General features: G+C 42.7%; 1 protein-coding gene across 3 annotated transcripts; it reads right to left on the reverse strand.

Moving 5' to 3' along the window:
• Positions 1 to 27,047, reverse strand: LOC148122598 (C-type lectin domain family 2 member E-like). Of its 3 annotated transcripts, none has more exons than XM_087904155.1 (5): positions 26,470 to 27,046; positions 18,202 to 18,333; positions 2,133 to 2,317; positions 1,476 to 1,582; positions 1 to 513 (listed from the first exon to the last, which is right to left on the reverse strand). In XM_087904155.1, exons 1-5 carry the CDS (start codon positions 26,663 to 26,665, stop codon positions 369 to 371), a joined length of 765 nt encoding a protein of 254 aa, XP_087760281.1. In that variant the 5' UTR covers positions 26,666 to 27,046; the 3' UTR covers positions 1 to 368. The 3 variants fall into 3 exon arrangements, with proteins under 3 accessions (XP_087760281.1, XP_087760282.1, XP_087760283.1); XM_087904156.1 differs by lacking the exon at positions 26,470 to 27,046 and adding an exon at positions 20,209 to 20,414; XM_087904157.1 differs by lacking the exon at positions 18,202 to 18,333 and having other exon boundaries at positions 26,470 to 27,047.
• Positions 27,048 to 27,931: the final 884 nt, after the last annotated feature.

Here is a 27,931-nt window from a genome sequence, read left to right on the forward strand (position 1 = left end):
TTTCTATATGCCAAAATATTTATTTATTTGAGAAATAGTGTCACATTGTTTATCTGAAATAAAATGGATTGAAACAAAGGGGGAACTAAATGAACTATGAATAAAACACAGAGAAATGTTATTTTACTGGATGATATGATTATAATTCAGGTTTATGATGTGAATACAAACCCATAGGGAACAATTATTTAATTTAGAATCACCCATAGTCTCCCAAGTCCCTGTAAGTATAATTCTCTGTGATAGTTGTTAACTCTGATCTCACCACAGATTAGGTGTTGATTTTGATAATTATATAAGATAAAGAAATGAGGCTACAGCTGTAGATAACATGTTACAGGCCTCTCACAACTACTTTAACACACTCTCTACTCAAGCTGTGAGACTCCTGGACATTGTAAAGTATAGCTGTAGGGCTTGCTACAAATCCATCTCCTACATATGTAGTCCCTGCCACTGCTGATTCCTCTGTCACTCAGGTAGGCATGGTTTCCGTCTCCGCGGATGGGAACCCTAAAACAAAAAACAAACAAAATTTCTGCAGAGTCGGCCACTGCATTCCCCCCAGCAATGATATCTCACTCGTGTCCACTGCTTGTTTATAGCACGAATCACAGAAAGGCAGAGTCCATGAGGAATCACCAGCACTACTGTTACACCCAGTGACTTTTCCATTCTCAGGGTTCCATTTGGTGACCACACCTTTGTCACTCATCCATGTGGGACCCTGTACAGTGTGTCAAAGCATTTGACTGGTGTTCTCTGCCATGTTCACATGAACTGCATTCACCTACGTGTAGCATCCCAAGGGTGCTTTTCAATTCTATCTTGAAGAATTTCTCACATGTATAAAACTGGGAGAAAATGCACTTACTAAATTGCTTAAGGTCTTTACTGATGGACATTCACCGTTCCGCAGAAATGGGTCTGTTCAAAATGGTGATTCTCACATCTAGGTGCTGTCCTGGGTGCTCTTTGATGATGAGACTTTAGAGAAGGTTCCCAGTGCCCCTGGACTCTCTACATCTGTGACAGGTGCAGCTGTGCACACAGCTGTCTGACAAGTCCTGTCCAGCAGTTCTGCAGTGGCTTCCTGGGGTTTCAGAGCCCTTAGTGGCCATCAGCAATTCTGTCTGCATCCCACAAGGGGAGTTAGCAGCAAGGAGAGATTTCCAAGTGCTGAGAGCAGACAGCATCTAACGCAGATGCCAATCATCAGGATAAGATTTGGAGTGAAACAACACTAGGTGGCTCTGACAGATATAAATTTGCTGGGAAGTAGAGTTTCTGGGGACTGGGGGACTGGCTGTTGCATGTAACACACAACCAGCGCCAAGACACACCTCCAGCCCAAGGGTTTCTCCCTTTCCAGTTCAGTTCTCTTCACGTGACTTAGCCTTTCACCTTTCACAACCACAACTCTCACAATCACAAAACATGAACACAGTAGGAGGAAAAGCATTCTGAAAACATACAAGTTGTTATATTCAGTGTTGTCTGTCCACATCCAAGGGTGCTCTGATGACTCTCTGTGCAGGCCGATCCAGGTGGCCGATTCCCCCTTGTATCTATACAGGAAATTCTGTCAAAAACACAGAAAGCAAATACATATGTCTCTCAGTTTCAGATGACCCTTGAATGTCTGCCCAACAACCTTCTCTCCAGATGGCATCAGGTTTGAACTGAGGGTCATCAACTTTGGAGCCTAAATAACCATCAGTTCTCAGTGGATGCATTTTACAGCCATAACCCATAGCACACAGACAACCACCCTTCCTTCTGTGGCTGAGAAAATCCCTTGTTAAGTCTGTATTTTCAGTTATTAACAGTTGTCACCTTAAGTTTGCAACACCTGCCAGTTTGGACAAACACTTACATGAGCACCACAATTCTCAAATGTATATTTGGCCTTGCAGGTTGAATATTAGAACTATAGGTGAGAATACCTTTAGGATGTCTCAGGGCTACAGTCAGATGTGTTACCATCACAAATGACACATGCTAACATGTGCCCCATGCACCCCAATACCTAGGGTGGGAACCCTCCTCATGTTCCAGCTTTAAGCTCTCTATCTCAAGGCAATACATATTCCATAGGAGCAAACAACAACCAATTCCCGATCCTTTCTTACCAGCTCCTCCTGACTGTCAAAGTGAGTTAGATGGGCCCCCAGCTCCATGCAGGAGGTCTGGCTGGATGTCCAGTTACTTGTGTGCTCAGAAAAATAAAAACATTTACTTCCAAATACAATCCAGTCTCTTGGGCAGGTAGCATAGGCAGCTTCAGGGCTCACAATGGCCTTTTCTTCCTTTCTCCCTAGAATGTGCACAGAGCAAATACATATCATAGATAAACATTTCTGTGTTATGTCTCTTTGGTTAACCATTTAATTTCCATTGTGAGGTATGTGTTTAGACTGTACCTATCATTACTGGTTACTAATATACTCCTTTTAGCATGGTGGTCTCCAGTCAAGAACCTTCATGTAAGGAAATGCTTCTCTTGTTTGTATTTTGATATTGGGGACAGAATTTCTCTATCTCTCCCTGCATGGCTTGGATCTCACTCTGTGGACTACACTTGTCTGGATTTTGTAGTAATCATCCTGGTTGTGCCTCCTGAGTGTAGGGACTGAAGACACCATACCCTGAACAAAATCATAGTCATTACCCCATGAGGCCTCTTCCTGATGGCTGGAATCCTACAGGTTCCTTTCCTATGATCCTGCATCACATCCTGCTTTTGTAATGACAAAATAAATAAAACAACTCTTTTCTCTGTATTTAACTATGGAGAAATACTGGCATGCAAAATATGGCATGGTCAAATAATGTTTTGATACCAAAACTTTGATTGAGGCCTTCCTGTTATCATGTACACATACATTAAATCCACAAGAATATATTCTGGCTCTCGTTAGAGGCTGTCAGAATGGCAATTATCAAGAAATCTCACAGCAGATGTCAGAACTCTGCAGATATAGGGGCACTAATTTATTGCTGGTGGGAGAATAAACTGAAACGTCCAGTATGGAGGCTCCTTTAAAAAGTTACAAAGAGACCTATGAGAGAATGCAACATCATAACACAGAGACCTGCACATTCATGTCTACTGCTGCCCCGTGTACAATAGCAGCAAAATGGACCTGACCTATATGTCCATCAACTGATGAACAGATGATGAAAATGTGGTACATGTGTAACACAGAAAGTTATTCAGACATAAAAATTGAAACCTGTAGAAGAGTGGGGGATGTACAAAGTAAAATGTTAAATAAGGTCACAGAAACTCAGCAAGAAAGAGACCCCACATACTCCCTCATATGCTTGTCCCAGTCTGGGATGCACAGTGTGAACACCTGTGAGTGTGGGCACGGTGTAACACATAGACAGGAGAACAAGGAAAGGTGATGTAAGGTGACAAGGAAGGACAGGATGCAGCAATAGCTCAAAGTGATAAAACCTTATAAAGAGCATTGCTTTTCTAGCTTCAGTTTTGCTGGTGTTTTTTCTAAGTTTTGCCTGATAAGCATGTAAAAATGAAAGTACCATGAAAATCATAACCAAAGCTCCCTAGCTTCAGAATGGCTTTTCTAACTGGGTTTAAGTTCAGTGAGATACATAGGGTTTGGGACTTGGTTACTATTAGTGGCTATGCTAATGTAAAAGAGTGTGATATGTTAAATTGAGAGCCTATCACAATAGAGTGGTTGTGTGTATGTGTATATGAGTGTGTATAAGAAGTTCTAAATGGCTGCCGGCAGCAAGGTAAGACTGCAGGCAGGGAGATTTCTGACCAGCAAGTGGCACTGATCCTGTAGCAGAAGATACAATGGAGGGGTAAGTGTGTGCCTGACCGCCACACAAGCCCCGTAAGGGAACACACAATTTTCCTGCCATCCTTATCTCCCTGGCTATTCCGAAGGGGTGGCTTCCCCCAGCTAAACCCTCTCTCCTCCTACCCCATCCCGGCTTTCAGCAAGGAACCCCTACCCTTCCTCTCTTCCTTTTCAGGGCTTAAAATCCTCCAACTCAGACTTGGTGGGCGCCACCTGGATGGGGCAGTGAGTGCAAACAGGAGGGAGTCCCTTTGTTTTAATACCCTGCCTGCAGCAAGGTAGGACTGCAGGCAAAGTGATTCCTGGATAGCAAGGGGCACTAATCCTGTAGCAGAAGACCCAGTGGAGGGAAGAGCCATTGGAGAGCATCTGAAGGAAGAGATGGGCAGGCACCAAGGCAAGAATTCCTCCAACAATATGAAAAACAACATGAAAACACCAGATACCAGCGAACTGACGACAGAAGGACTTGAACACCCTATTCCGGAAGAAGTGGAAAACAGTGTCATTATGAAAGCAATAGAGTCTCTTAAACAGGGCATGAATAACTCACTTAAAGAAATAGAAGAGAAATATAAAAAAAAGATTGAAGAAATGAGTAAAGAAATGGAAGAGAAATATAACAAAAAGCTTGAAGAATTGAGTAAATTCGTAAACGATACCCTGGGAAACCAAGAAAAAACAATGAAACAGATAATGCAATCAGTTCAAGAATTGAAAACTGAAATGGAGGCAATGAAGAAAACACAAACCGAGGGCCGGCTGATATGGAAAAACTAGGTAAACAAACAGAGACTTCAGGAACAAGCATAACCAATAGAATACAAGAGATAGAAGAAAGAATCTCAGATTATGAAGCCACCATAGACAAAATAAACCCTCTGACCAAAGAAAACAGCAAATCCAACAAATTCTCATCACAAAACATTCAGGAAATATGGAACATAATAAAAAAACCAAATCTAAGAATAATAGGGTAGAAGAAGGAGAAGAATTGCAGATCAAAGGTCCAGAAAATATATTCAACAAAATTTTAGAATAAAACTTTCCCAACTTAAAGAACAATATTCCTATGAAGGTTCAAGAAGCATACAGAACACTGAATAGACTGGATCAAAAAAAAATCCCCTCGTCATATAATAATCAAAACACAAAGCATTCAGATTAAAGAAAGGATATTAAGAGCTGCAAAGGAAAAAGGTCAAATAACTTATAAAGGTAAACCTATCAGACTTACACCAGACTTCTCTATGGAAACCATGAAAGCCAGAAGGTCCTGGATAGAGGTACTGCAGAAACTAAGAGACCATGGATGCAAGCCCAGACTACTATACCCAGCCAAGCTATTGTTCACGGTCAACGGAGAAAACAAAATGTTCCAGGATAAAAACAAATTTAAACAATACGTAGCTACAAATCCAGCCTTACAGATAATATTAGAAGGAAAATCACAACCCAAGGAATCCAACATTCCCAACACTGTCTACAATAACTCAGACATCTAGCGACCCTTCACAAGCACAACTCAAAGAAGGAAAACACATACACTCTACTACCCAAAAAAATGACCGGGAAAGGGCTGGGAAAAGGTTTTCCAAGCAAACGGACCTAAGAAACAAGCAGGTGTGGCCATACTAATTTCTAACAAAATCGACTTCAAACTAAAATCTATCAGAAGAGATGGAGATGGACATTTCATACTCATAACAGGAACAATTCATCCAGAGGAAGTCTCAATCCTGAATATCTATGCCCCTAATATAAAGGCACCCACATATGTAAAAGAAACTCTTCTAGAACTCAAGGCAGTCATCAAACCACACACACTAATAGTAGGAGACTTCAACACACCTCTCTCACCAATGGACAGATCAATCAGACAGAGACCTAACAGAAAAATAGGAGAATTATTGGAAGTATTGAATCAAATGGACTTAACAGACATCTATAGAATACTACACCCAAATAGGAAAGAATATACCTTCTTCTCTGCAGCTCATGGAACCTTCTCGAAAATTGACCACATACTTGGTAACAAAGCAAACTTCCACAGATACAAAAAAATATTAGTAACCACCTGTGTCTTGTCAGATCACCATGGATTAAAGTTAGAATTCAACAACAATGCTACCCCAAGGAAGTCAACAAACTCATGGAAGCTGAACAGTCAACTACTAAATCACCCCTGGGTCAAGGAAGAAATAAAGAAAGAAATTAAAGTCTTACTTGAATTTAATGAAAATGAAGACACAACATACTCAAACCTATGGGACACTATGAAAGCAGTGCTAAGAGGAAAGTTCATAGCACTAAGTTCCCAACTAAAGAAAATGGAGAAAGCACACATTGGAGACTTAACAGCACACTTGAAAGCTCTAGAAAAAAAAAGAAGCCGATTCACCCAGGAGGTGTAGAAGACTGGAAATAATCAAACTGAGGGCTGAAATCAACAAAATAGAAACACAGAAAACAATCCAAAGAATCAATGAAACAAAAAGCTGGTTCTTGGAGAAAATCAACAAGATCGACAAACCCCTATCCAAACTAATCAAACGGCAGAGAGAGAACATGCAAATTAATAAGATCAGAAATGAAAAGGGGGACATAACCACAGACACAGAGGAAATTCAGAGAATCATTAGCTCTTACTACAAAAGCCTGTATGCCACAAAATTGGAAAATGTAAAAGAAATGGACATTTTTTTTAGATAAGTACCATATACCAAAGTTGAACCAAGAACAGGTGAACAATCTAAATAGACCTCAGGATTGAGACATCTTCCTGATGAATTGTTCCTGTTATGAGTATGAAATGTCCATCTCCATCTCTTCTGATAGATTTTAGTTTGAAGTTGATTTTGTTAGAAATTAGTATGGCCTCACCTGCTTGTTTCTTAGATCCGTTTGCTTGGAAAACCTTTTCCCAGCCCTTTACTCTGAGTAGATGTCTGTCTTTGTGGTTGAGGTGTGTTTCTTGTAAACAGCAGAATGTTGGATCCTGTTTTCGTATCTAATCTCTAAGTCTGTGCCTCTTTATAGGTGAATTGAGCCCATTGATATTAAGTGATATTAATGACCAGTGGTTGTTGACTCCGGTTATTTTTTGGGGGGGGGGGGGTAGTGGAGTGTATGTCTTTCCCTTCTTTGAGTTGTGCTTGTGAAGGGTCGCTAGATGCCTGAGTTATTGTAGGCGGTGTTCGGAATGTTGGATTCCTTGGGTTGTGATTTGCCTTCCAATACTTTCTGTAAGGCTGGATTTGTAGCTACGTATTGTTTAAATTTGTTTTTATCCTGGAACATTTTGTTTTCTCCGTTGACCATGAACAATAGCTTGGCTGGGTATAGTAGTCTGGGCTTGCATCCATGGTCTCTTAGTTTCTGCAGTACCTCTATCCAGGACCTTCTGGCTTTCATGGTTTCCATAGAGAAATCTGGTGTAAGTCTGATAGGTTTACCTTTATAAGTTACTTGACCTTTTTCCTTTGCAGCTCTTAATATCCTTTCTTTAATCTGAATGCTTTGTGTTTTGATTATTATATGGCGAGGGGATTTTTTTTTGATCCAGTCTATTCAGTGTTCTGTATGCTTCTTGAACCTTCATAGGAATATTGTTCTTTAAGTTGGGAAAGTTTTATTCTAAAATTTTGTTGAATATATTTTCTGGACCTTTGATCTGCAATTCTTCTCCTTCTTCTACCCTATTATTCTTAGATTTGGTTTTTTATTATGTTCCATATTTCCTGAATGTTTTGCGATGAGAATTTGTTGGATTTGCTGTTTTCTTTGGTCAGAGCATTTAATTTCTCTATGGTGTCCTCAGAGTCTGAGATTCTTTCTTCTATCTCTTGTATTCTGTTGGTTATGCTTGTTTCTGAAGTCTCTGTTCATTTACCTAGATTTTCCATAGCCAGACAGCCCTTGGCTTGTGATTTCTTCATTGACTCCATTTCAGTTTTCAAATCTTGAACTGTTTCCATTACCTGTTTAATTGTTTTTTTCTTGGTTTCCCAGAATTTCATTTACGGATTTACTCATTTCTTCCAACCTTTTGGTATATTTCTCTTCCATTTCTTTACTCATTTCCTCAATCTTTTTGTTATACTTATCTTCCATTTCTTTACGGCAGATTTTCACCTCCTGTTTAAGTTCCTCTATTATTTTCATAAAGATCTGCTTAGAGTCAATTTCTTCTATTTCTTCTGGAGTAGGGTGTTCAATTCTTCTAGTTTCATGATCCCTGGATTCTGGAGATGTCATGTTGCCTTTCAGGTTGTTGGAGGAATTCTTGCATTGGCGCCTGCCCATCTCCCCCTCTCTGGATGAAACTCCTCAGCACTCTCTGGATAGAACTCCTCAGCACTGCAGCAGGGATAGCTGGTATTTCCAGGACTCAGGAGACAAAAGGGCGGCAGCAGTGGGGACAGGGAGGGATCCCGTGAAACACCGAAGACCCTGCCTCAGAAGCTGAGGGGGGAGGGGCTGTGCTCTCTTCTGAGACAGAGCGCCCAGGCGAGCACCCACTCACCTCTCTGGATAGAACTTCTCAGCACTGCAGCAGGGCTAGCTGGTGTTTCCAGGACCCAGGAGACAAAAGCTCTTCATATCTTTCAAAGACTACAGAATATGGCGTTCAAAATGTTTTAATAACTTAGGGCTCTTAATGACAATGAGACATGTCTGCTGCTGGCAGCACCAGCTACTTCAAGAGGAAGATGGGCATCGAAGAGGCTTCTTATGGAGTATGACAGCCATCTGGGCAAGAAACTGCTCTTGCCTGGACTGTAGCATAAGCTAGACACAAAGAATCTGCAGAGAGAGGACTGCTGAACTTGCCTAAAGGTGAGATGGTCTTTCAAGGGTTCCTGCTTCATGAAAGAGTCTGTGAGACATTCTGCAGGATACAGAAGAAAGTGACTGAACTGTCTTTGAATTTTCCTGCTTCTTGGAAATGTCTGCTGGATACTATGGGCCTGTAGGCTGAAGATGGATGCCCCGACCATACAGAAGAACTTTGGGTGACTGTACAGGCAGCGAGATGTCTAGATGTCATTTCTAGAGTTTTGAAAGTTGCTTACTTTTTATTTACTTAGGTAATATTATTTCCTTCTGGAGTCTTTGATGGAGTTGAAGAATAGACAGATATAGTTAGTTTTCCTTTGTTATGATAAAAGAGAAAATAGATATAAATATTGTAACTGTAATTCTTGCTTGATAACTGTTTTGTTATATGTAATTTTACTATGTTAAAGTGAAAGCCTTTCTTTTTTGTTTAAACAGAAAAAGGGGAAATGGTGTAGAAGATTTTTCTGTCTATGTTTTGCTTTCATTGGGTGAATAAAGAAACTGCCTTGGCCTTTTGATAGGGCAGAATTTAGATAGTTCGGGAAAAGAGAACTAAATGCTAGGAAAAAGAAGGCAGGCAGCAAGAGCCACCATGAAGCTGCCAGGTCAGACATGCTGAATCTTTCCCGGTAAGCCATGATCTCGTGGTGACATAGAGATTCATAGAAATGGGTTGAATCAAGATGTGAGAGTTAGCAAAGAAGAGACTAGATATAATGGGCCAGGCAGTAATTTAATTCATATAATTTCTGTGTTGTTATTTCAGGGGTTAAGATAGCCAGGCGGTGGGACAAGGCCCATTCATTCTACTATAGGTTCCCTACTGGTCATAAAGTCTGTTCATTTCTTCTACTGGATCAAAAAAGTAATACCGGACTTCAAAGTTTGAATTCTTCTGTCTTTGAAATGTTGCTTTGCCTAATATATACCGTGTACTGAAGGAAATCAAGAGATTCCATTCTTAACATTCACTACCTCATTTGTGACCAGCAGAATTATTGTGTGGTGGCTGGAGGGCAGGGAATCCTCCCAAAATCTCTAGGTACTTACAAGAAGGAAATTCACAGTATACCTGAGAGAGGAAACCTTAACTATGCATTAAAAGTTAAAACCAAAGATATAAAGCTTGCTCCCTGCTGATGAAAGTAACTCCAGAGTTGTATGTAGTCAGTTTGTCTGTGTTTGGGATCGAAAAATGTGCAGTCCAGGCTGGCCTCAGTTCAGACACTCCTACCTCTTCCTCTATCAGCATATCCTAGCGGCCTGTGCCACCACAAAGGGCAGTAGTTCTATTCGTGATTTTTGGAGTTGAGGCTTCTTCTTAATGACATAAGCTGCTCAGTTCTTCACTGTACTTGAAGAGTTTGAGCAAGGGCCTGGGCGCCCTCTTATTCTCTGTCCTCCCAAAGTGCTCCACAAGGCCTGCCAGTTCCCAGGCCAGGACAAGCCTGCTCTGCCCCACTGCCCACACTTGCATCCCTGTGATCTTCTCTGGCACTCCACATTCAAAGTGTGAGATCAGTGCTCAGACGAAGGCTGCACACAGAGGTCACCGTCCTCAGGGGTGAATCACAGGTCTCAAAACTCAATCCTCAGGAAACTGCTGGAGCCATGACACTGGGACACTTGTCACTGACTCCTGAGAGTGGAACTCTAGGAGAGGCCAGCTCAGGTTGGGAAGCAATTTGAATAGGGACAGTGGTCCTTACCCAGTGGAGTGACAACTGCAGGACCAAGGATAAGACAGACACAGCTCCAGTGTTTTCCAACAGCTAGGCCTCATCTCGGAAAGTTGCTGTCATCTCACAGCAAGGTGTGTGTGAACTAATTCTTTGGTGGAGGCTGAGCTCATGATCCAATCCCCCTCACAGGCTGCATCCATCAGCTGAGAAGGAGCCTCTGCTGCTAGGCCTCTGCAGGACACTAGACATCGGAACACAACAGAGACTATATAGGACGATCCCTTGTGCCAATGAATTCAGGCCTTGTGACTCCTGAAGTCAAGTGTAGGAATGTCTCACTGCTGGGTGTTTTAAGAACCAGGGTACAATTTTTTTGATTTTTGTTTACCAAAGCAGACAGTGTTGCTGGTCCTACCATCTTCCTGTGGATCGTGGAGAGAAATAGAGGCAAAGCAGAGCCTCCAAGCAACCTCAGTGGGCACAGTGTGTGATTTCTATATTGATGGGGAAGTCTTTTTAACCAAATATCTTTAAGAGGTGGAATCAAGTTAGAGTGTGGATTTCTGGGAATCAGAGAAAAAGTGGGATATGGCCAAGGTGTGTGCTCTCTCTCTCTCTCTCTCTCTCTCTCTCTCTCTCTCTCTCTCTCTCTCTCTCTCTCTGGTTTCCTTGTGGCACATCTTAGCTTAGGCCTCTCATTCCTGTTTTGTAAATTTTCCCCTTATAATAAATAAAAATATAATTGCTTTACCTTTTACCTAGCCTGGTGGTTTGCCAAATTGAGCTAACTCCTACACTATATATTTGAAAGGAAGTTTCCAATATCCCCCCCTTCCCTTTTTGTCCCTTCCTCCCTCTCTCCCTCCCCCCACCTCTCTGTCTCTCTCTCTTTCCACTCCGTGTGTGTGTGTGTGTGTGTGTGTGTGTGTGTGTGTGCAAAAGCATGCATGCCCTCTTTATCAACCTCAGAACCTCACCAGCAGGAGATTTTTTTTTTTTTGCTTATTTTCTTGGACATTTTGGCTTTTACACAATGAAATGTCAATATAGTTTTCATTTACATTGCCCTAATAACTAAGAATATTGATCATTTCTTTAAGTGTTTGTCAGCCATTTGTGTCCATATTTTGAATAATCTCTGGTGGATGAATACAGCACTTTTTAAATTGGGTGATTTGTTTATTTAAGGTCCTGTTTTTGGAGTCAAACCTATATTTTAAAATTGGCAATTTATCAGATGTGTGGTTGGTAAAAACATTTTTATTTCTGCACATTCCCACATTGTCTGAATGGTGGTGTCCTCTACTGTGCAGAAGTTTCTCAGTTTCATGGGGCCCCATTTATTTATTATTCACTTAGTGCCTGTTCAAACAGTACCCTGTTCAGAAAGTCTCTCTCTGTGCTAATGAGCTCAAGGCTGCTCAACACTTTCTCTCCTGCCAGGTTCACTGTGTCTGGTTTACGTTGCCATCTTTGACCCAGTTGGAGCTGAGTTTAGTGCAGAGTGGAAAGAATGAATGAGACTGCATTTCCTGACAGGCAGCCATTCAGTTTGACCAGCACTATTGTTAAAGATGCCGTCCTTTTTCTCACGATTATGTAAGATTTCTCTATCAAAATTCAGGTGTCCATAGATGTGTGGACTTACATCTCCATCTTCAGTTCAATGCTGATGATCACTGTGTCTGTTCTTATACCAAGATTGTGCTGTTCTAGCTCTGGAGTAGAATTTGAGATCTCAGATGGTGAGACTTGTAGCAGTTCTCTTACTGTTCAGAACATTTTAGCTATCCTGGGGTTTTTGTGTTTCCATATACAGCTGAGAACTGTCCTTTCAAGACTTGTGAAGAATTGTGTTGGGATTTTGATGGGGAGTGCACTGAATCTGTAGATTCCTTTATGGAGAAAAGCCATTTTCATGATATCAAACCCACCAATCCATGAGCATGCAGGAACTTTCTATTTTCCGATATCTTCTTCAATTCCATTCTTCAGTGTTTTAAGGATTTCTATCATATGAGTCTTTTACTTGTTTGGTTACAGTTGCAAAAAGATATTTTAAATTTTTTGAGGCTTTTATGAAAGGTGTCGTTTCCATGTGAATTAACTTTTTGTCCTGTTACTGCTGAAAGTCCTCATCACTGTAGGAGTTTCCTAGTAGGATTTTTTAAGATCACTTGTGTATATTATCATATCATTTGCAACTAAAGATGTGTTTACTTCTTCTTTGCCTGTTGGTACCTCTGATCGCCTCAGTTGTCCTCATTGTTCTAGTTAAGAGCTCAAGTACTAGATGGACTAGTTATGGGCACATGGGTGTCCTTCTCTTGTTCAAGAATTTACTGTGAATGTTTTAAGTTTCTTTCTACTCACTTCGGTGCTGGCTGTGGGTGAGCTATAATCTGTCTTTGTTGTGTTGGCATATGTCTTGTGTATCCATAGTCTCTCCGGGACTTTTACCATGAAAGGATGTTAGTTTTTATCAAAAGACTTTTCTTTATGTAATGACATGGTCATGTGGTTTTTGTATTTCAGTCTGAATATCTAGTTGATGACATTTATTGATTCTTGTATGCTGAATGATCCCTGCATCTCTGGGATAAAACCATATGATCATTTCATTGGATGCTGAAAAAGCATTTGACAAAATTCAACACCCATTTATGATAAAGGTGTTGGAGAGATTGGGTATACAAGGATCATACCTAAATATAATAAAAGCAATATATAGCAAGCCGACAGCTAACATCAAATTGAACGGAGAGAAACTCAGAGCCATTCCACTAAAATCAGGGACACGACAAGGCTGTCTACTCTCTCCATACCTCTTCAATATAGTGCTTGAAGTTCTAGCAATAGCAATAAGACAACATAAGGGGATCAAGAGGATTCGAATTGGAAAGGATGAAGTTAAACTTTCGTTATTTGCAGACGATTTGATAGTGTACATAAGCGACCCCAAAAACTCTAACAAAAGAACTCCTATAGTCAATAAACACCTTTAGTAATGTGGCAGGATACAAGATCAACTCCAAAAAATCGGTTGCCCTCCTATACACAAAGGATAAAGAAGCAGAGAGGGAAATCAGAGAAACATCACCTTTCATGATAGCCACAAATAGCATAAAATATCTTGGGGTAACTCTAACCAAGAAAGTGAAAGACCTATTTGACAAGAACTTTAAGTCCTTGAAGAAAGAAATTGAGGAGGATACCAGAAAATGGTACCTACCCTGCTCTTGGATTGGGAGAATCAACATAGTAAAAATGGCAATTCTACCAAAAGCAATCTATAGATTCAATGCAATCCCCATCAAAATCCCATCAAACTTCTTCACAGACCTTGAGAGAACAATAATCAACTTTATATGGAAAAACAAAAAACCCAGGATAGCCAAAACAATCTTATACAATAAAGGAACTTCTGGTGGCATTACCATCCCTGACTTCAAACTCTATTACAGAGCAACAGTATTGAAAACAGCTTGGTATTGGCATAACAACAGAGAAGTCGACCTATGGAATCAAATAGAAGACCCGGGTATTAACCCACAAACTTATGAACACCTGATTTTTGACAAGAGAGCTAAAGGTATACAATGGAAGAAGGAAAGCATCTTTAACAAATGGTGCTAGCATAACTGGATGTCAACCTGTAGAAGAATGAAAGTAGATCCATATCTATCACCATGCACAAAACTCAGGTCCAAATGGATTAAACACATCAACATTAATCTGTCCACTTTGAACCTGATAGAAGAGAAAGTGGGAAGTAGTCTACAAGATATAGGCACAGAAGGCAACTTCCTAAGCAGAACCCCAGGTGCACAGTCAATAAGAGAATCAATGAATAAATGGGACCTACTGAAACTGAGAAGCTTCTGTAAAGCAAAGGACACTGTCAGTAAGACAAAAAGGCTACCTTCCGACTGGGAGAAGATCTTCACCAACCCCTCATCAGACAAAGGTCTGATCTCCAAAATATACAAAGAACTCAAGAAACTAGACACTAAAACTCTAATTAACCCAATTTAAAAAAATGGGGTACTGAACTGAACAGAGAATTCACAACAGATGAACTTCAAATGGCCAAAAGGCACTTAAGGTCATGCTCAACCTCCTTAGCGATCAGGAAAATGCAAATCAAAACCACTTTGAGATACCATCTTACACATGTCAGAATAGCCAAACTCAAAAATACCAATGATAGCCTATGCTGGAGAGGATGTGGAGAGAGGGGAACTCTCATCCATTGTTGGTGGGAATGCAAACTTGTGCAGTCACTGTGGAAATCAGTGTGGTGGTTTCTCAGGAAACTGGGAGTCAACCTCCCTCAGGACCCAGCAATTTCACTCTTGGGAATATACCCAAGAGATGCCCTATCATACTACAAAAGCATTTGTTCAAAATATGTTCATAGCAGCACTATTTGTAATAGCCAGAACCTGGAAACAACCTAGGTGCCCCTCAATAGAAGAATGGTTTAAAAAGGTGTGGAACATATACACATTAGAGTTTTACTCAGCGGTAAAAAAACAATGACATCTTGAATTTTGCATGCAAATGGATGGAAATAGAAAACGCTTTACTGAGTGAGGTAACCCAGACCCAAAAAGAGGAATATGGTATGTACTCACTCATTAGTGGATTCTAGCCATAGTTAAAGGTCTTTGAGCCTATTATTTGTGATTCTAGAGAAGCTAAATAAGAAGGTGAACCTGAAGAAAATCTTATAGTTATCCTCTTGGATATTGGTAGTAGACAAGATTGCCAGGCAAACTTGGGTGCGGGGGGGTGGGGGGTGGAAGTAAGGGGAGATGGTTAGAGAGAAGGAAGAAGGGGAGGATTGGGGATGGTTTGAGGGAATGGGAGGGGGGAGGAAGGATGGATATGGGACTAGGGAAGTGTATTTCTCAACTAAGGGAGCCATTTTAGGGTTTGTAAGAGTCTTGATTCTGGAGGGTTTCCCAGGCCCAAGGAGAGATCCCCAGATTGTTCCCTGGGCAGCAGAGAAGAGCGTACCTGAGCTGGCCCTGGTCCATAACCATACTGATGAATATTTTGTATATCACCATAGATCCTTCATTGGGCGATGGATGGAGATAGAGACAGAGACACACATTGGAACACTGGACTTAACTCCCTAGGTCCAAATGAGAAGCAGAAGGAGGGAGAACGTGAGGAAGAAAGGCAGAACTAGAGTGAACCTTCATCTGACGATAGATGGAGATAGAGACGGAGACTCACATCGGAGCACTGGATTGAGCCCCCAAGGTCCAAATGAGGAGCAGAAGGAGAGAGATCATGAAAAAGGAAATCAGAACAGTGTGGGGTGCGTTCACCCTCGGATACAAGGGGACTAATCGAATGAGAGCTCACCAAGGCCAGCTGGACTGGGACTGAACGAGCATGTGATCAAACTGGAGTCTCTAAATGTGACTGACATGGGGGCTGACTGAGAAGCCATTGTCAATGGCACTGGGTCTTGCTTTGTCTGCATGTACTAGTTTTCTGGGATCCTAGTCTGTTTGGATGCTCACCGTCCTAGACCTGTAGGGAGAGGGGTGGAACTTGAACTTCCCACAGGGCAGTAAACCCTGACTGCTCTTAGGACTGGAGAGGAAGGAGGGGAGGGAGTTGAGGGGGAGGAGGAGAGGGAGTGGGGGAAATGGGAGGGTATGGGGAGGAGGGGAGGAAGTGGAAATTTTTATAAACAAATAAATTAATTAATAAAAAAAGTGTGGAATATATACACATTAGAGTACTTCTCAGCAGTAAAAAACAATGACATCTTGAATTTTGCATGCAAATGGATGGAAACAGAAAACACTATCCTGAGTGAGGTAACAAAGACCCAAAAAGATGAATATGGTATGAACTCACTCATAAGTGGATTCTAGCCATAATTAAAGGACATTGAGCCTATAATTCATGATCCTAGAGAAGCTAAATAAGAAGGTGAACCCAAAGAAAAACATATAGTTATCCTCCTGGATATTGGAAGTAGACAAGATTGCCAGGCAAAAATTGGGAGATTGGGGGTGGGGTGGGGTGGGGGTAACGGGAGATGGGGAGAGAGAAGTGAGAAGGGGAGAACGGGAAGAGCTTGGGGAAATGGGATGGTTGGGATGGAAGAAGGATGGATATGGGAGGAGGGAAGTATATATCTTAATTAAGGAAGCTATTTTAGGGTTGGCAAGAGACTTGACTCTAGAGGGGTTCCCAGGTCCAAGGAGATGTTCCCAGCTTGTTCCTTGGGCAGCTGAGAGGGTACCTGAACTGGCCTTATGCCATAGCCACACTGATGAATATCTTGCATATCACCATAGAACCTTCATCTGGCAATGGATGGAGATAGAGACAGAGACCCACATTGGAGCACTGGACTGAGCTCCCAAGGTCCAAATGAGGAGCAGCAGGAGGGAGAACATGAGCAAGGGAGTCAGGACCACGAAGGGTGTGCCCACCCACTGAGATGGCGGCCTGATCTAATGGGAGCTCACCAAGGCCAGCTGGACTGGGACTGATGGAGCATGTGATCAAACCGGACTCTCTGAACATGGCTGACAAGGAGGGCTGACTGAGAAGCCAAGGACAATGGCACTGGGTTTTGATTCTACTGTATGTACTGGCTTTGTGGGAGCCTAGTCTGTTTGGATGCTCACCTTTCTAGACCTGGATGGAGCGGGGAGGACCTTGAACCTCCCACAGGGCAGGGAACCCTGACTGCTCTTTAGACTAGAGAGGGAGGTGGAGGGGGAGGGGGGGAGGGGGAAGGAAATGGGAGGAGGTGGAAATTTTTAATAAAAAAAAGATTTTAAAAAAGCAGACACAAACAAATAGACAAAGATAAAAATTGGAATAAAGTCCTTATAAGAAAAAAGAAGAAGTTCTAAATGCAACACTGCTTAGAAAGATAATATTTTTGTTCTATAACTTTGCCTTTTTCTTCCTTTAACAGGTAAGAATGACTACATGGCTCTTTGAAAGGGCTACTGAGGATAGAAATGAATGATTTGATAAGCAATATTAAATACTAGAAATGACACTCACACACTTTTTTTTTAGTGGAGGACAATTTGTTGTAGCTGTTCCCTGTTCTTATACACACTACCATGAGGCTTTAATGAAAGGAACAAATGCAACAGACCCTGAGGGTGACTGTTATGTAGAGCCATGTGACAGTTTAGATTATACATACTAAGTCTTGTGGGCAAATGTTTGTCCATGTTTAGATTGTGTATTATTCATTGATGTGGTTAAAGTTGATTTTATAAAACAATATCATGAATCATTACTCCAGCTATGGCAGGGAAACTGTACAAGACTTTATCACATTATTGAGAATAGTCTAAAACTAAAAACTCAGGAACAGCATATTTCTGGAACATTCTATTTAATATTTTCAGACCATCGGTGAATATTAACTGAAACCATGAATCATGGGGTGGTGGGGTGTCCTGTACCTTCATCAACCATATTACTCTTCACTGCCCTCTCTGCCCCTAGCTGTAGCAGCTTACTTAAGTTTCCTACTCAGGTTTTTTCTACTTGTCCACTGCCTTCAATTGTTCTCCTGGTAGACATGTCTCCTCCATCTCTCTAGAGGTTGTCGAATGTCCTCTTCCCAGAGATGCTGAGCCTGGCCTCCTGTGCACACCACAGCCTGCGCTGTTCCTTCTCTGACTCTTTCTATTTGACCCTAGGTACTCAGAGAACAGGAATTTCAATGTGTTTTCTCTTAGCCTTTCCCACAGAACCAGATCAGAGGGTTCAGTAAGTGTAACCAACAGTGTGGATGTGGACAGAATGCTGCAGGATCTGGAGATGTCACTCACCTGACAGTGACAGAGCAACAGAAAGTGCAATCACAGCTCCAGTGAGGACGATGATCACTGCATAGGAGCAGTAAAGCCCAGCAGGAGACACGGGGGAGATGATTCTGAGACATTGTCCTTGTTGTTCTTCATCTGTAAAATATAAATGTAAGAATGCCAACTTTGAGAATTTCTTAAGTAAAATAAAAGAAACTTATGGCAAAAACCCGCTTTACAATCACCTACAAGTCCTGAAAGAATGCTTCTTCCTTCAAAGAAGACCCTGGTCCATAAAGGATGGCCATGGTGGAAAGAAGGCCAGAAATGCCATAAACACAACTTGACCCAGGGTCTTCTAGTTACTGAACTAAGAGTAATCTACTGCCTCACCTTGAGGATCCCATGAATCTCAGATCTCACTGTCATGGAAGGATGGACTATATATCCCATGCCATGTGGGCAGATGAGTAAATGTCCACACCACAAGGGTGGATGAGACAAAATTCCCACGGGAAGAAACTGGCTTCAGCCTTCCTAGGGGCAGAAATGACATCCATAGTCCAGAAGCCGAGACTTACTGTCCAGTGCCTTGTGTGTGGTGACAGCTGTGGGAAGCAGTGTCTTGAGTGGACAAGACTGGCTCTGGAAATGGTGTTGTTGTTGTTGTTGTTGGAGCAGAGGTAGGATATGACAGGGCAGTCAGTCTGTTGGGACACTAGTCAGCCTGATTTTGAGAAAAGAATCATTTGTCTTTTTTGCTGTCCCCTGCAGTAGGCAATGGCTGCTTGGGAAGAAGAACTGTTTCATTTCTGTATGAAAATGGAGTTCATTATTGATGTTTCCTTTTCCTTAGGAAAGCCCTTTCTCTCCAGAGTAAGGTGTTGCATGTGTTATGCTGCAGATGTATTTGAAACCAGTGTATACGTTGACTCTAAGACTGGAAGCAAGTGTGAGAGCCCAGGTAGGGACAATTGGTTCTGCCATTGGGAAGCTGTGTAAAGGGTAAGGATTTGGCTTCTATTAAGTGTGGGCTTGTGGGACTAATGGGGTTTTGCCAGTGCCCATGTCAGAGGAGCTACAGTCAGCAAGGGAGCTTGTGAAGTTTAAATGTCTGAATAGTAAATCTAAACCCTGAAGAAGCAAGTGCCGGTTGGAGGGGGAGGGCTTTGGAGCAGAGAGAAGAGGTGGGGTTGAGTTTCAAAATGCCCCTTGCTTCTGCTGTCCTTCCTCCTGATTGTTGTGGCAGTGTTCCTGCTTGGCAACATTAAATCCCACTTTACTTGCAGATCATAATGAAGATTATTTTTGTGGGAGTAATGATGCTTAGTTAGTTCAATGATTTAATTGAACTTTCTGAGTTCGCCTAAAAGATACAGGTAGTTAAGACAGTAAAGATGATTAGGAAAATGGTTTAGGTTATTGAGACAATTGCTCTGATAAGAGAAATAAAAACGGCAAAAATAGACGAAAAGTTACCTTCCCCTTTGTTAGATGTGAGATTTGTCGAGGATGGAAATTAAGAAGGAAGTTTCACGCACTATAGACCCATGAATTCTGTTTCTGGAAAAACAGGCTGATGATCAAGAAAACTTTGTCTCTGCACCCAAACTTAGGCCACAGTTCCTTGGTCATGTAGCTCACAGAATTAATCACAGTCCCCGGTATGCACCTTGAAGAAACAAACTCGTGAAAAGAAATGAAATGACCTTATTGTGTGTAAAGGAAAACTAGTGGTTAGCTGACGGCTCCTTTAAGGCTTCTCTAGAATCACTGCGACACGTTCTAGAGAAACGTCGCACAGATGCAGGAATGAACTAAAGTGTCCACGGTCCACAATCCCAAGGACACACTGCTCTGCCCACGAGCCCCACTGCTACCTTGTAACCTGCCGAACATCCACATGCCTTTCTGCCCAGGACTTATCTGTCTCCGGTAAGTTTTTCCCTGAGGAGGGAGCCCAACCCCAGGAAGTGCCCTCAGGCTTGTGCCCAGAGTCCTGGCCCCTCTTCCCTCCTCCGGGGCTCTCACCTGTCATCTCCAGCAGATCATTGTTGTTCCAGCTGATGGACAAGGACAGGCCGCTCACGTCCTCAAACATAATGGCCTTAGCGCCTGGCTCCATTATTTCCCCATTCACCAGGCTCTCAGAATCAACCCGCTCAGGTCTCTGCCCACAACTCTGACCTGGTGTGAAGACACCCGCTTCTATAGCCACAGCCAACCGGTGTGCCTCTGGCACACCATAAATGGCAGCAAACTCCGCCTGCTGCTCTCCACAGGCCTATGGGGTGCCAGCTAAGGGCTGTCCTTTGGCCAGGAGCCACTTGTCTCCACCCACAGCCTCCAGCTGCTTTCTCAGATGTGGGTGGACTATCAGAAAGCTAGGGAGGAGCAGAAGGGAGAAATGCTCAGGAAGGAATTAATTCGCTGAGAGCATCTGAGAGCCAAAAGACAGTAAACTGATGTACATACAGACAGAGCACTCATATGAGGTAAAAAAGAAAAAAGAATGGAATTTTTGTCTTAGGTATAACAGGAATAAAAGGAAAATAAAAATAGGAAAAATAAGAATAAGGAGAGTTGTAAAGGGAACATCAGGGAAGAAATAAAAGCAAGTACATCTCAAAGAACTAGAAGGGGGACATCTGGGAAAACAAAGAAAGGGAGGGAAGAATAAAAGAACAGAGCAGGCATTGGAGGTGCACACCTTCATTCCCAGCACCCAGAAGGCAGAAGCAGGTGGGTTTCTGTGAGTTCAAGGCCAGCCTGGTCTTCAGATCGACTTCCAGGACAACCAAGACTGTTGCACAAGGGAAACCCTGTCTCAAAAAACCATAAATAAATAAGTAAATAAATAAATTAGAAAAAAAGAGTAGGAAGAGGAAGAACAACCAACAAAGAGGAAAATAAAATAAACTAAGCTTTGGCCCTCAGGTACAGTTCCCGTGTGTATCTGGGCACCTGTTCAATAGTTTGTCTACCCACATCTCCTCTTCAGTTTCTCTGACCTTCTGGTTGCCTGCTGCACACTGGGCTGTTAAGGGGTTTATTTTAGACTGTTTCCATCTGTAAAACAATCTGGGGCTTTTTAGGGGATGATCCAGTATATGGACAAAGGGTTAGAAGACAGGGCAAGTGTCTCTGAGTAGAGCGGGAGGCCAAAGGACTTGGAAGGATTATTGGAGAAGTGTTGTGAGGTGGGTGTGTGACCCAACTATGAGGCTGTGATTTATTATTGTAAGTATGGAGCAGCTTGACCCTTGATGGAGGGAGAGTTAGGAAATCTCAGTAGCTGATTGAGGCCCTGGAGTGAGTGTGTACTGAGCATGAATAGGGGGCTGTGAGGTGAGATTTTCTTTGTCTCAGGGATAAGAAGTTCACTGTGGCCAGGGTCTAGGGACAAATGTCCAGCCTACAGTAACTATGTCTAACTGTTTAGAGAAATAAACCAGGGGTAATATGTATCCCATTCCAACTTTTGACAAAGTGTTTGAGAACTTGTTCTTGGTTAGCATGTGAAAGGCTGGTGTAGAAGCCAGGGGACAGACTTAAGTGTGCTTATGGGGGAAAGGAGGGATGGAGGATGGAGGGGGAGGATGACTGCTCTAGGGGCCCCTGAGAGCCATGATAGAGAGGCTGAGCAGCAAGGGAAATGTTGAGGGTCCCTATGCAAAGAAATTAAAGAGGCTTGGTAATATAAGCAGCTCACATTTGGTTTGTGGAATGGGAAAGGCAATGAGTTTCTCTCACCTGGCCCTGAATATAGTGCTCCCTCTCCTGAGACTGACAGGCCCAGGTAGGTGACTAATGGCTGCCAGATCTGGGCCTTGTGTCCTGAAATCTTATAGCCGCCAGCAGCCAGTTAAGAGGGTCATGGAGTGTGGGAGATCAGTCTGTGGAGAAGGCTGCATAAGCAAAGATCGTCTGCATGCTGGAGGAGATGAGGGGGCAAGTCCAGGAAGGTGAGGTTCTTTTGTAAGACCAGGCCAAAGTAGTGGGGCTATGTCAGAATCCCTGGAACAAAACCCCCAAGGTCAAATGTAGGACATGATGAGGGAGAATTGTCTATATTCTGTCAATCATATTTTTATAAAATACTGATTGGCCAGGCAGGTAGTATAGGCAGGAAAGTCAGACAGGAAGTAGAGGTGGAGCAAAGAGACTGGGAATATTCTGGGAAGAAGGAAGCTCCCTCTGCCATTCCTGCGCAGACCACCGAAGAGGCAGCATGTAACTTGCCCAGCTGAGAAAGGTACTGAGCCATGTGGCTAATGTAGATAAGGATAATGGGGTAACATAAGTTATAAGAGCTAATAAGTAGCCTGACCTAATGGGCCAATCAGTTTATAATCTTATGGAGTCTTGGGTGTGATTTTCTTTGGGCTTGCCGGCTGTGGGGTCCTGAGCGGGACAGATACCCCAACAAGTCTGCCCATCATGCTACAGGGACAGGCAGGGGGTGTATGTACTCCAAAGTGAAGGCAAAAGGAACTTGGGAGGATGGGTGCAGAGGGATAATAAAAAAGACATCTTTAAAATAGAAAAGATGGCAGCAGAGTAGGGAATCAAGGGATGGCTTGTGAAAGGCTTAGCAACCACAGGGAAGGTGTGAACAATTAATTGCCTGGGTGGTTTTCTTTTTTGGTGTTGTTTTATTTGGATTTTTTTTGTTTGCTTGTTTGTTGAGATGGGGTTTTTCTGTGTAGCTTTGGTATCTGTTCTGGAACTAGCTCATGTAGACCAGGCTGACCTTCAAGGCTCAGAGATCAGTCTTCCTCTGCCTCCAGAGTGCTGGGATCACCACTGCCTGGCAACTAGGGTGTTTATCTGGAAGTCCTGGACCCAGTGATGAGCACACTTGGGCTAATTAACACCGAGTTGGGGGCATTATGGAGAGAGCTGGTGAGAGTGTAAAAGGGCTGCTTGCAGAGAACAGGGAAGCAGTCAAGCTCAGTCATGAAAATCTGCAAGTATAGGGGTGGGAAGTCTTCAGGAGATGGAGATTGTTAAATGAGTCAAAGGAAGAAAGTTTGGGACTTGGGTCAGCATCCAAAGAAAGATATAAGAGAAACCTTGTCTAAAAACAAGGAAGAAATAAATGAGAGGCCCCTGCAGATGTCAAAAAGGGAAGGGAACCCCATGAAGAGATAAGAATGAAAACCCATGCAGATTGACTTCATCAATCTGGATAAGACTTCAAGAAGTCTAATCACAGGTGGTTTAATCCCAATACATTTAAGCCCAGTATAGTTTGGAAAAGAGCTTCCTGGTGCAATACAATCCCCATTGTACAAGGAAGCTGTTGGAGGAGGGCTCACTCACTGACAATGTACATGGTATCCAGAAATGGATAAGCTGGACACAGAAGAAAATTACTGACAAGCTGCCAATATAGGCTGAACTGTCTTTGAAATTTAAGATGGGCATTGAAGAGGCTCCTTATGGAGTTTGCTAGCCATTTGGGCAAGAAACTGTTCCTGCCTAGAGTACTGAATTGGACATGCAGGACCCGCAAAGAAATGACTGCTGAGCTTGCTTAAAGGTGAAATGATCCTTCAGAGTTCCTGCTTCATGAAAGAGTCTGTGAGACATTCTGCAGGATACAAAAGAAAGTGGCTGAACTGTCTTTAAAATTTCCTGATTCATGGAAAAGTCTGCCGGGTATGGATGCCCCAATGGTACAGAAGACCTTTGGGTGACTGTCCAGGTAGCAAGATGTCTCTGTCAATTCTAGAGTTTTGGAAGTTGCTTACAATGCACTTCCTGTTTACTTAGGTAATATATCCTTCTGGATTCTCTGATGGAGTTGAAGAATTTATAGTTATAGTTTTTCTTAGTTATGATGAAAGATAAAATAGATATAAATATTGTAAATGTCATTTGTGCTTGATATATGTTTTGTTATATTTAATTTTACTATGTTAAAATTAAAGCCTTCCTTTTTGTTTAAACAGAAAAGGGGAAATAGTGTGGGAGGTGTTTTGGTATGTGTGTTGCTTTTATTGATTAATGAATAAAGAAATTGCTTTGGATCTATAGCAAGGTATAATGCCGGTAGGCAGGAAAATCTAAGCTAAATGCTGGGAGAAGGAAGGTGGAGAGGGAGATGCCACAGAGCTGCTCCCAGAGTCAGACATCCCAAAACATTCGCCAGTAAGCCACTGCACGTGGCAAACACAGATTAATGGAGATGAGTTAAATTAATATGTAAGAGTTAGCCAATAAGTAGATTGAGCTAATGGGCCAAGTAGTCAGTTAATTAATACAGTTTCTGCATGATTATTTCTGGTCTGGGCAGCTGGGACAAACAAGTGGCCCTCCTACAACAGGAAGCATAATTACATTGACGCTCAACTCAGGGAACATGTCACTTCTTCCAAGAGGATTGGTTCTAGAGATAGGCTACATGTACTAGCTTAAGGGCCTAGGAGTTTGGCCTGATATTGTTCATAAGGATAATGTAGGGATCGTTTGAGCTGTTAGTCACCTCTGGACCTGTTTATGGGAACTTGGTGGAGCCTCTGGCTATCAGGGTCATTTAGATTACTAGCCACCTCTGGTCTTGGTGTAAGACCTTGATATGGCCTGACTCAAAATATAGCACAGATCACCAGGCTGTTAATCACTTCCAATTCTCAGATTTCTGGACTGAAGAACAGGATTTTCATTTTTCCCGTTGGAAAGGCAATGCTGTATGATGTGGGATTCCACTCTGTATGCTATGACTATGTTTTATTACCACTGGTTATTACAGAAGTTGTTCAGCCAATGGCTTCATGGAGTAAAGTCAGTCAGGCTATCCGAACACAGATATAGAGAGCAAGCGGGCTAAGTCAGGAAGATGTCATGTAGCTGCCCAAGGAGACAAACCTTCTGAAACTTACTGATGAGCCTAAAATAATAGGAATGGGGTAATTTAAGATGTAAGAATCAGTTAATAAGAAATATAAGCTATTGGCCAAGCAGTGTTTGTAATTAATACAATGTGATTTTTCAGGTCAGGGCAACTGGGAAGGAACGAGCAGTCTCTGCCTACAAAATGGTGCCCAACCTGGGGCAACAACATTCAAATAAAACTTGAGAGAGCTTGGGAAGGAATTCTAGATGCAAAAGAACAGAGTTAAACATGAATTTTTTTTGGTAGCAGTGTTTTCTCACATGGGCTCTGTTTGCTAGAAAGAAGCAGAGGCATGATGCTTTTAAGAGAAGGCTTCCTGAGTCAGTGGTAGCAGCAAAAACTGTGCAGCTCCTTTAAGAAGGCTTCCTGATTCATGCTCTTTACATGAACAGCTCTGGCTCTTTCTGGAGGTCAAGCACTTGAATAGGGTTTGTGGAAAACAGATGGTAAGTTACTTGGTGGCATCTTAGGTCAACTGCTTCCCAGAGCTGAAGTGGTGGTCACAACTCCCACCAGGAAGGCCCAGAGCTGGCAGTAAAGGTACCTCTACCATATTGAAAGGCCAAGAGAAGCAGAGCAACCATCCAGGGCCGCTGGGACTACACTGCTTACCATTTTAAAATGTTCCCTGTATGAAAAGAATGTTAGATACACAATAAAAACAGATTCAGACAAAAATAAACCTCTAAACTGGTCAGAGTATGTTTTTAAGAATATACATAAACTTGGGAGAGAGAAGAAAAAGAATATATACACAGTTATAAAAATAAATTGATTTGGGGGGGTTATTGTTATTGATGTTGGTGGGTTTTGGTTTTTTTTCTCTCCTTTGAGACAAGGTTTCATTGAAGCTTTGGAGCCTGTCCTGGAACTAGCTCTTGTAGACCGGGCTAGCCTCAAACTCCCAGAGATGCTCCTGCTCCTGCTTCCCAAGCGCTTAGATAAAAGGCATACACTACCACAAACCAGAAAAAAAGAAACAGTTTTAAAAAATAAGACAAAGGAGTTCCGGCAGAGAGCGTGGCGAGCTAGGGTGCGGCCTCCTTCCTCAGGCCTGCACCGGGTGTGGGGGGGGGGGGGGGGGAGCCTTGGTCTCGGCCCTGCGGACCTCAGAATCCTGAGCTCTCCCCAGCAGCCGCGATCCTGCTGCGACCCTTCTCCCTCTAACGAAAGGCATCGATGGCGGTGCCTCTGCGCACGGCCTCCTCCATCCACCGGCCCCCTGCTCTCCAGGACCGGGCCCGTGGAGAAGCCCCAGCCAGGCCTTCGAGAACATCTCCTGGTGTCGGCTAGCGTGGCACGGCGGAAAGAATGGCGGCCACTCGAAGGCCAAGATTGGCCCTTGAGGGCCTCTGTAGCCTGAGGCGGCGGGTCTACGCAGGAACACTCACCCATCACTGGGAGGGGACCGCCCTGTTGAGCCCTCGGACTTGAATGAACAGAGGCCTCGACCGTCCTGGAGGAAGGTGAGCCGAGTCCAGCATAGCGGGAGGAACGATCGATCGTAGGGCCGCGGGGTCCCCCTTCCACCCGAGAGAGGCCGGGACTTGACATCGCAAGCGGCCAGTCGGAAACGCTGGCGAACATTTCCCCGCCGCCGTAGAAGGCATTGTATTTAATATGAAAAAGCTGCTCTCAGCCTTTCCCCCGACCTTTTTAGAGAGACCTTCGCTAAAGAGACTTTTTTAGAGACCTTGGCTAAATCTGGACACCTTGGCTAAATCTGGACTTCTTTTAGAGACCTTGGCTAAATCAGTAGAGATTGCCTACGCAGGGTAGAAGTAGGAAACCACACGTGTGTACCCAGTCGTCTTTAAAAACACCGTAGACGTGTCTTCTAGAAGTGACTTTGAAGTGGAATTGTTTAGGCCACCTCTAGAAAGACCCCTGGAGCGACACTCGTTCGTGTTTATTCAACAGGTTAGAGGACCCAGCCGGAGGAAGAAGAGGTCCGGAGCCAGATTGGTCGTGTGAAGAAGACGTCTTTTTTTTTTTTTTCTGTTGTATTGTGTACATATTTTGTTCATTTCTCAACCCCCGCCCCCGTTTGTGTGTGTGTGTCAATGCCGAGTGTTTTTTGGAGCTATCTTTCTAAATGCTCTAAAGTGCCTGATGTATTTTATAAGTAGTGGTAGGAAAACAACGCATTATGTAAATACGTCTTTGTTAGGATTCATTTGAAATATTGTTTGGTGAGGAAGAGTCAAACCCCTCCCGAGTTGACCACATTGTGTTTGTGCCCTGGTTCCCAGGGGAAGGAAACGCAGAGTTGTGAGCCATTGTGCTCCACTGTGTTTGGCTTTGCCGTGTACATAGCATATATAAAGGACAAAGGAGTCCTAATTTACGACATCTAGTCACTTTAGGTGTCAAAGAGGTCGCCAGTGTATGACAAAGTAGAGGTAGTAGAATACATTTTCTATTTTTTATGTTAAAATTTTTCTTTTTGTGTTAAAATTGTTTTAATTACTACTCTTGTTACACGTGTGCCGTTTACTGGACTACCGTGTACACAGTGGACAACAGTCCTTACTTGAAACATCTGGTCTATCTAGATGTTTAGAAGTGCCCAACGTATGTTAAATGTAGAGGTAGTAAAATATCGCTTTGTAAATATCTTTTTGCTAAAATTCATGAAGCACTGTCTTTTGGAAGTAGAATGCTGGAGCCCTCTGTGAGCAATACTGTCTGTACTTGCTCAGGGTCTGGAGGAAGTAATGAGAAGCAACACGGTCATGTGCTAGTGTGTTTATATGGGACCTTTTCAGATGTCATTGCTATATATTTGCCTTTAGTTTGGCTGTGTGTAGTCTGTATATAATGGACACTTGACTAAAATTTTCAGCTTCTCAT

This window comes from Myodes glareolus, chromosome 3 (assembly GCF_982192425.1).
Source record: "Myodes glareolus chromosome 3, mMyoGla1.1, whole genome shotgun sequence".
In the NCBI taxonomy this organism is placed as follows: Eukaryota; Metazoa; Chordata; class Mammalia; order Rodentia; family Cricetidae; genus Myodes; species Myodes glareolus.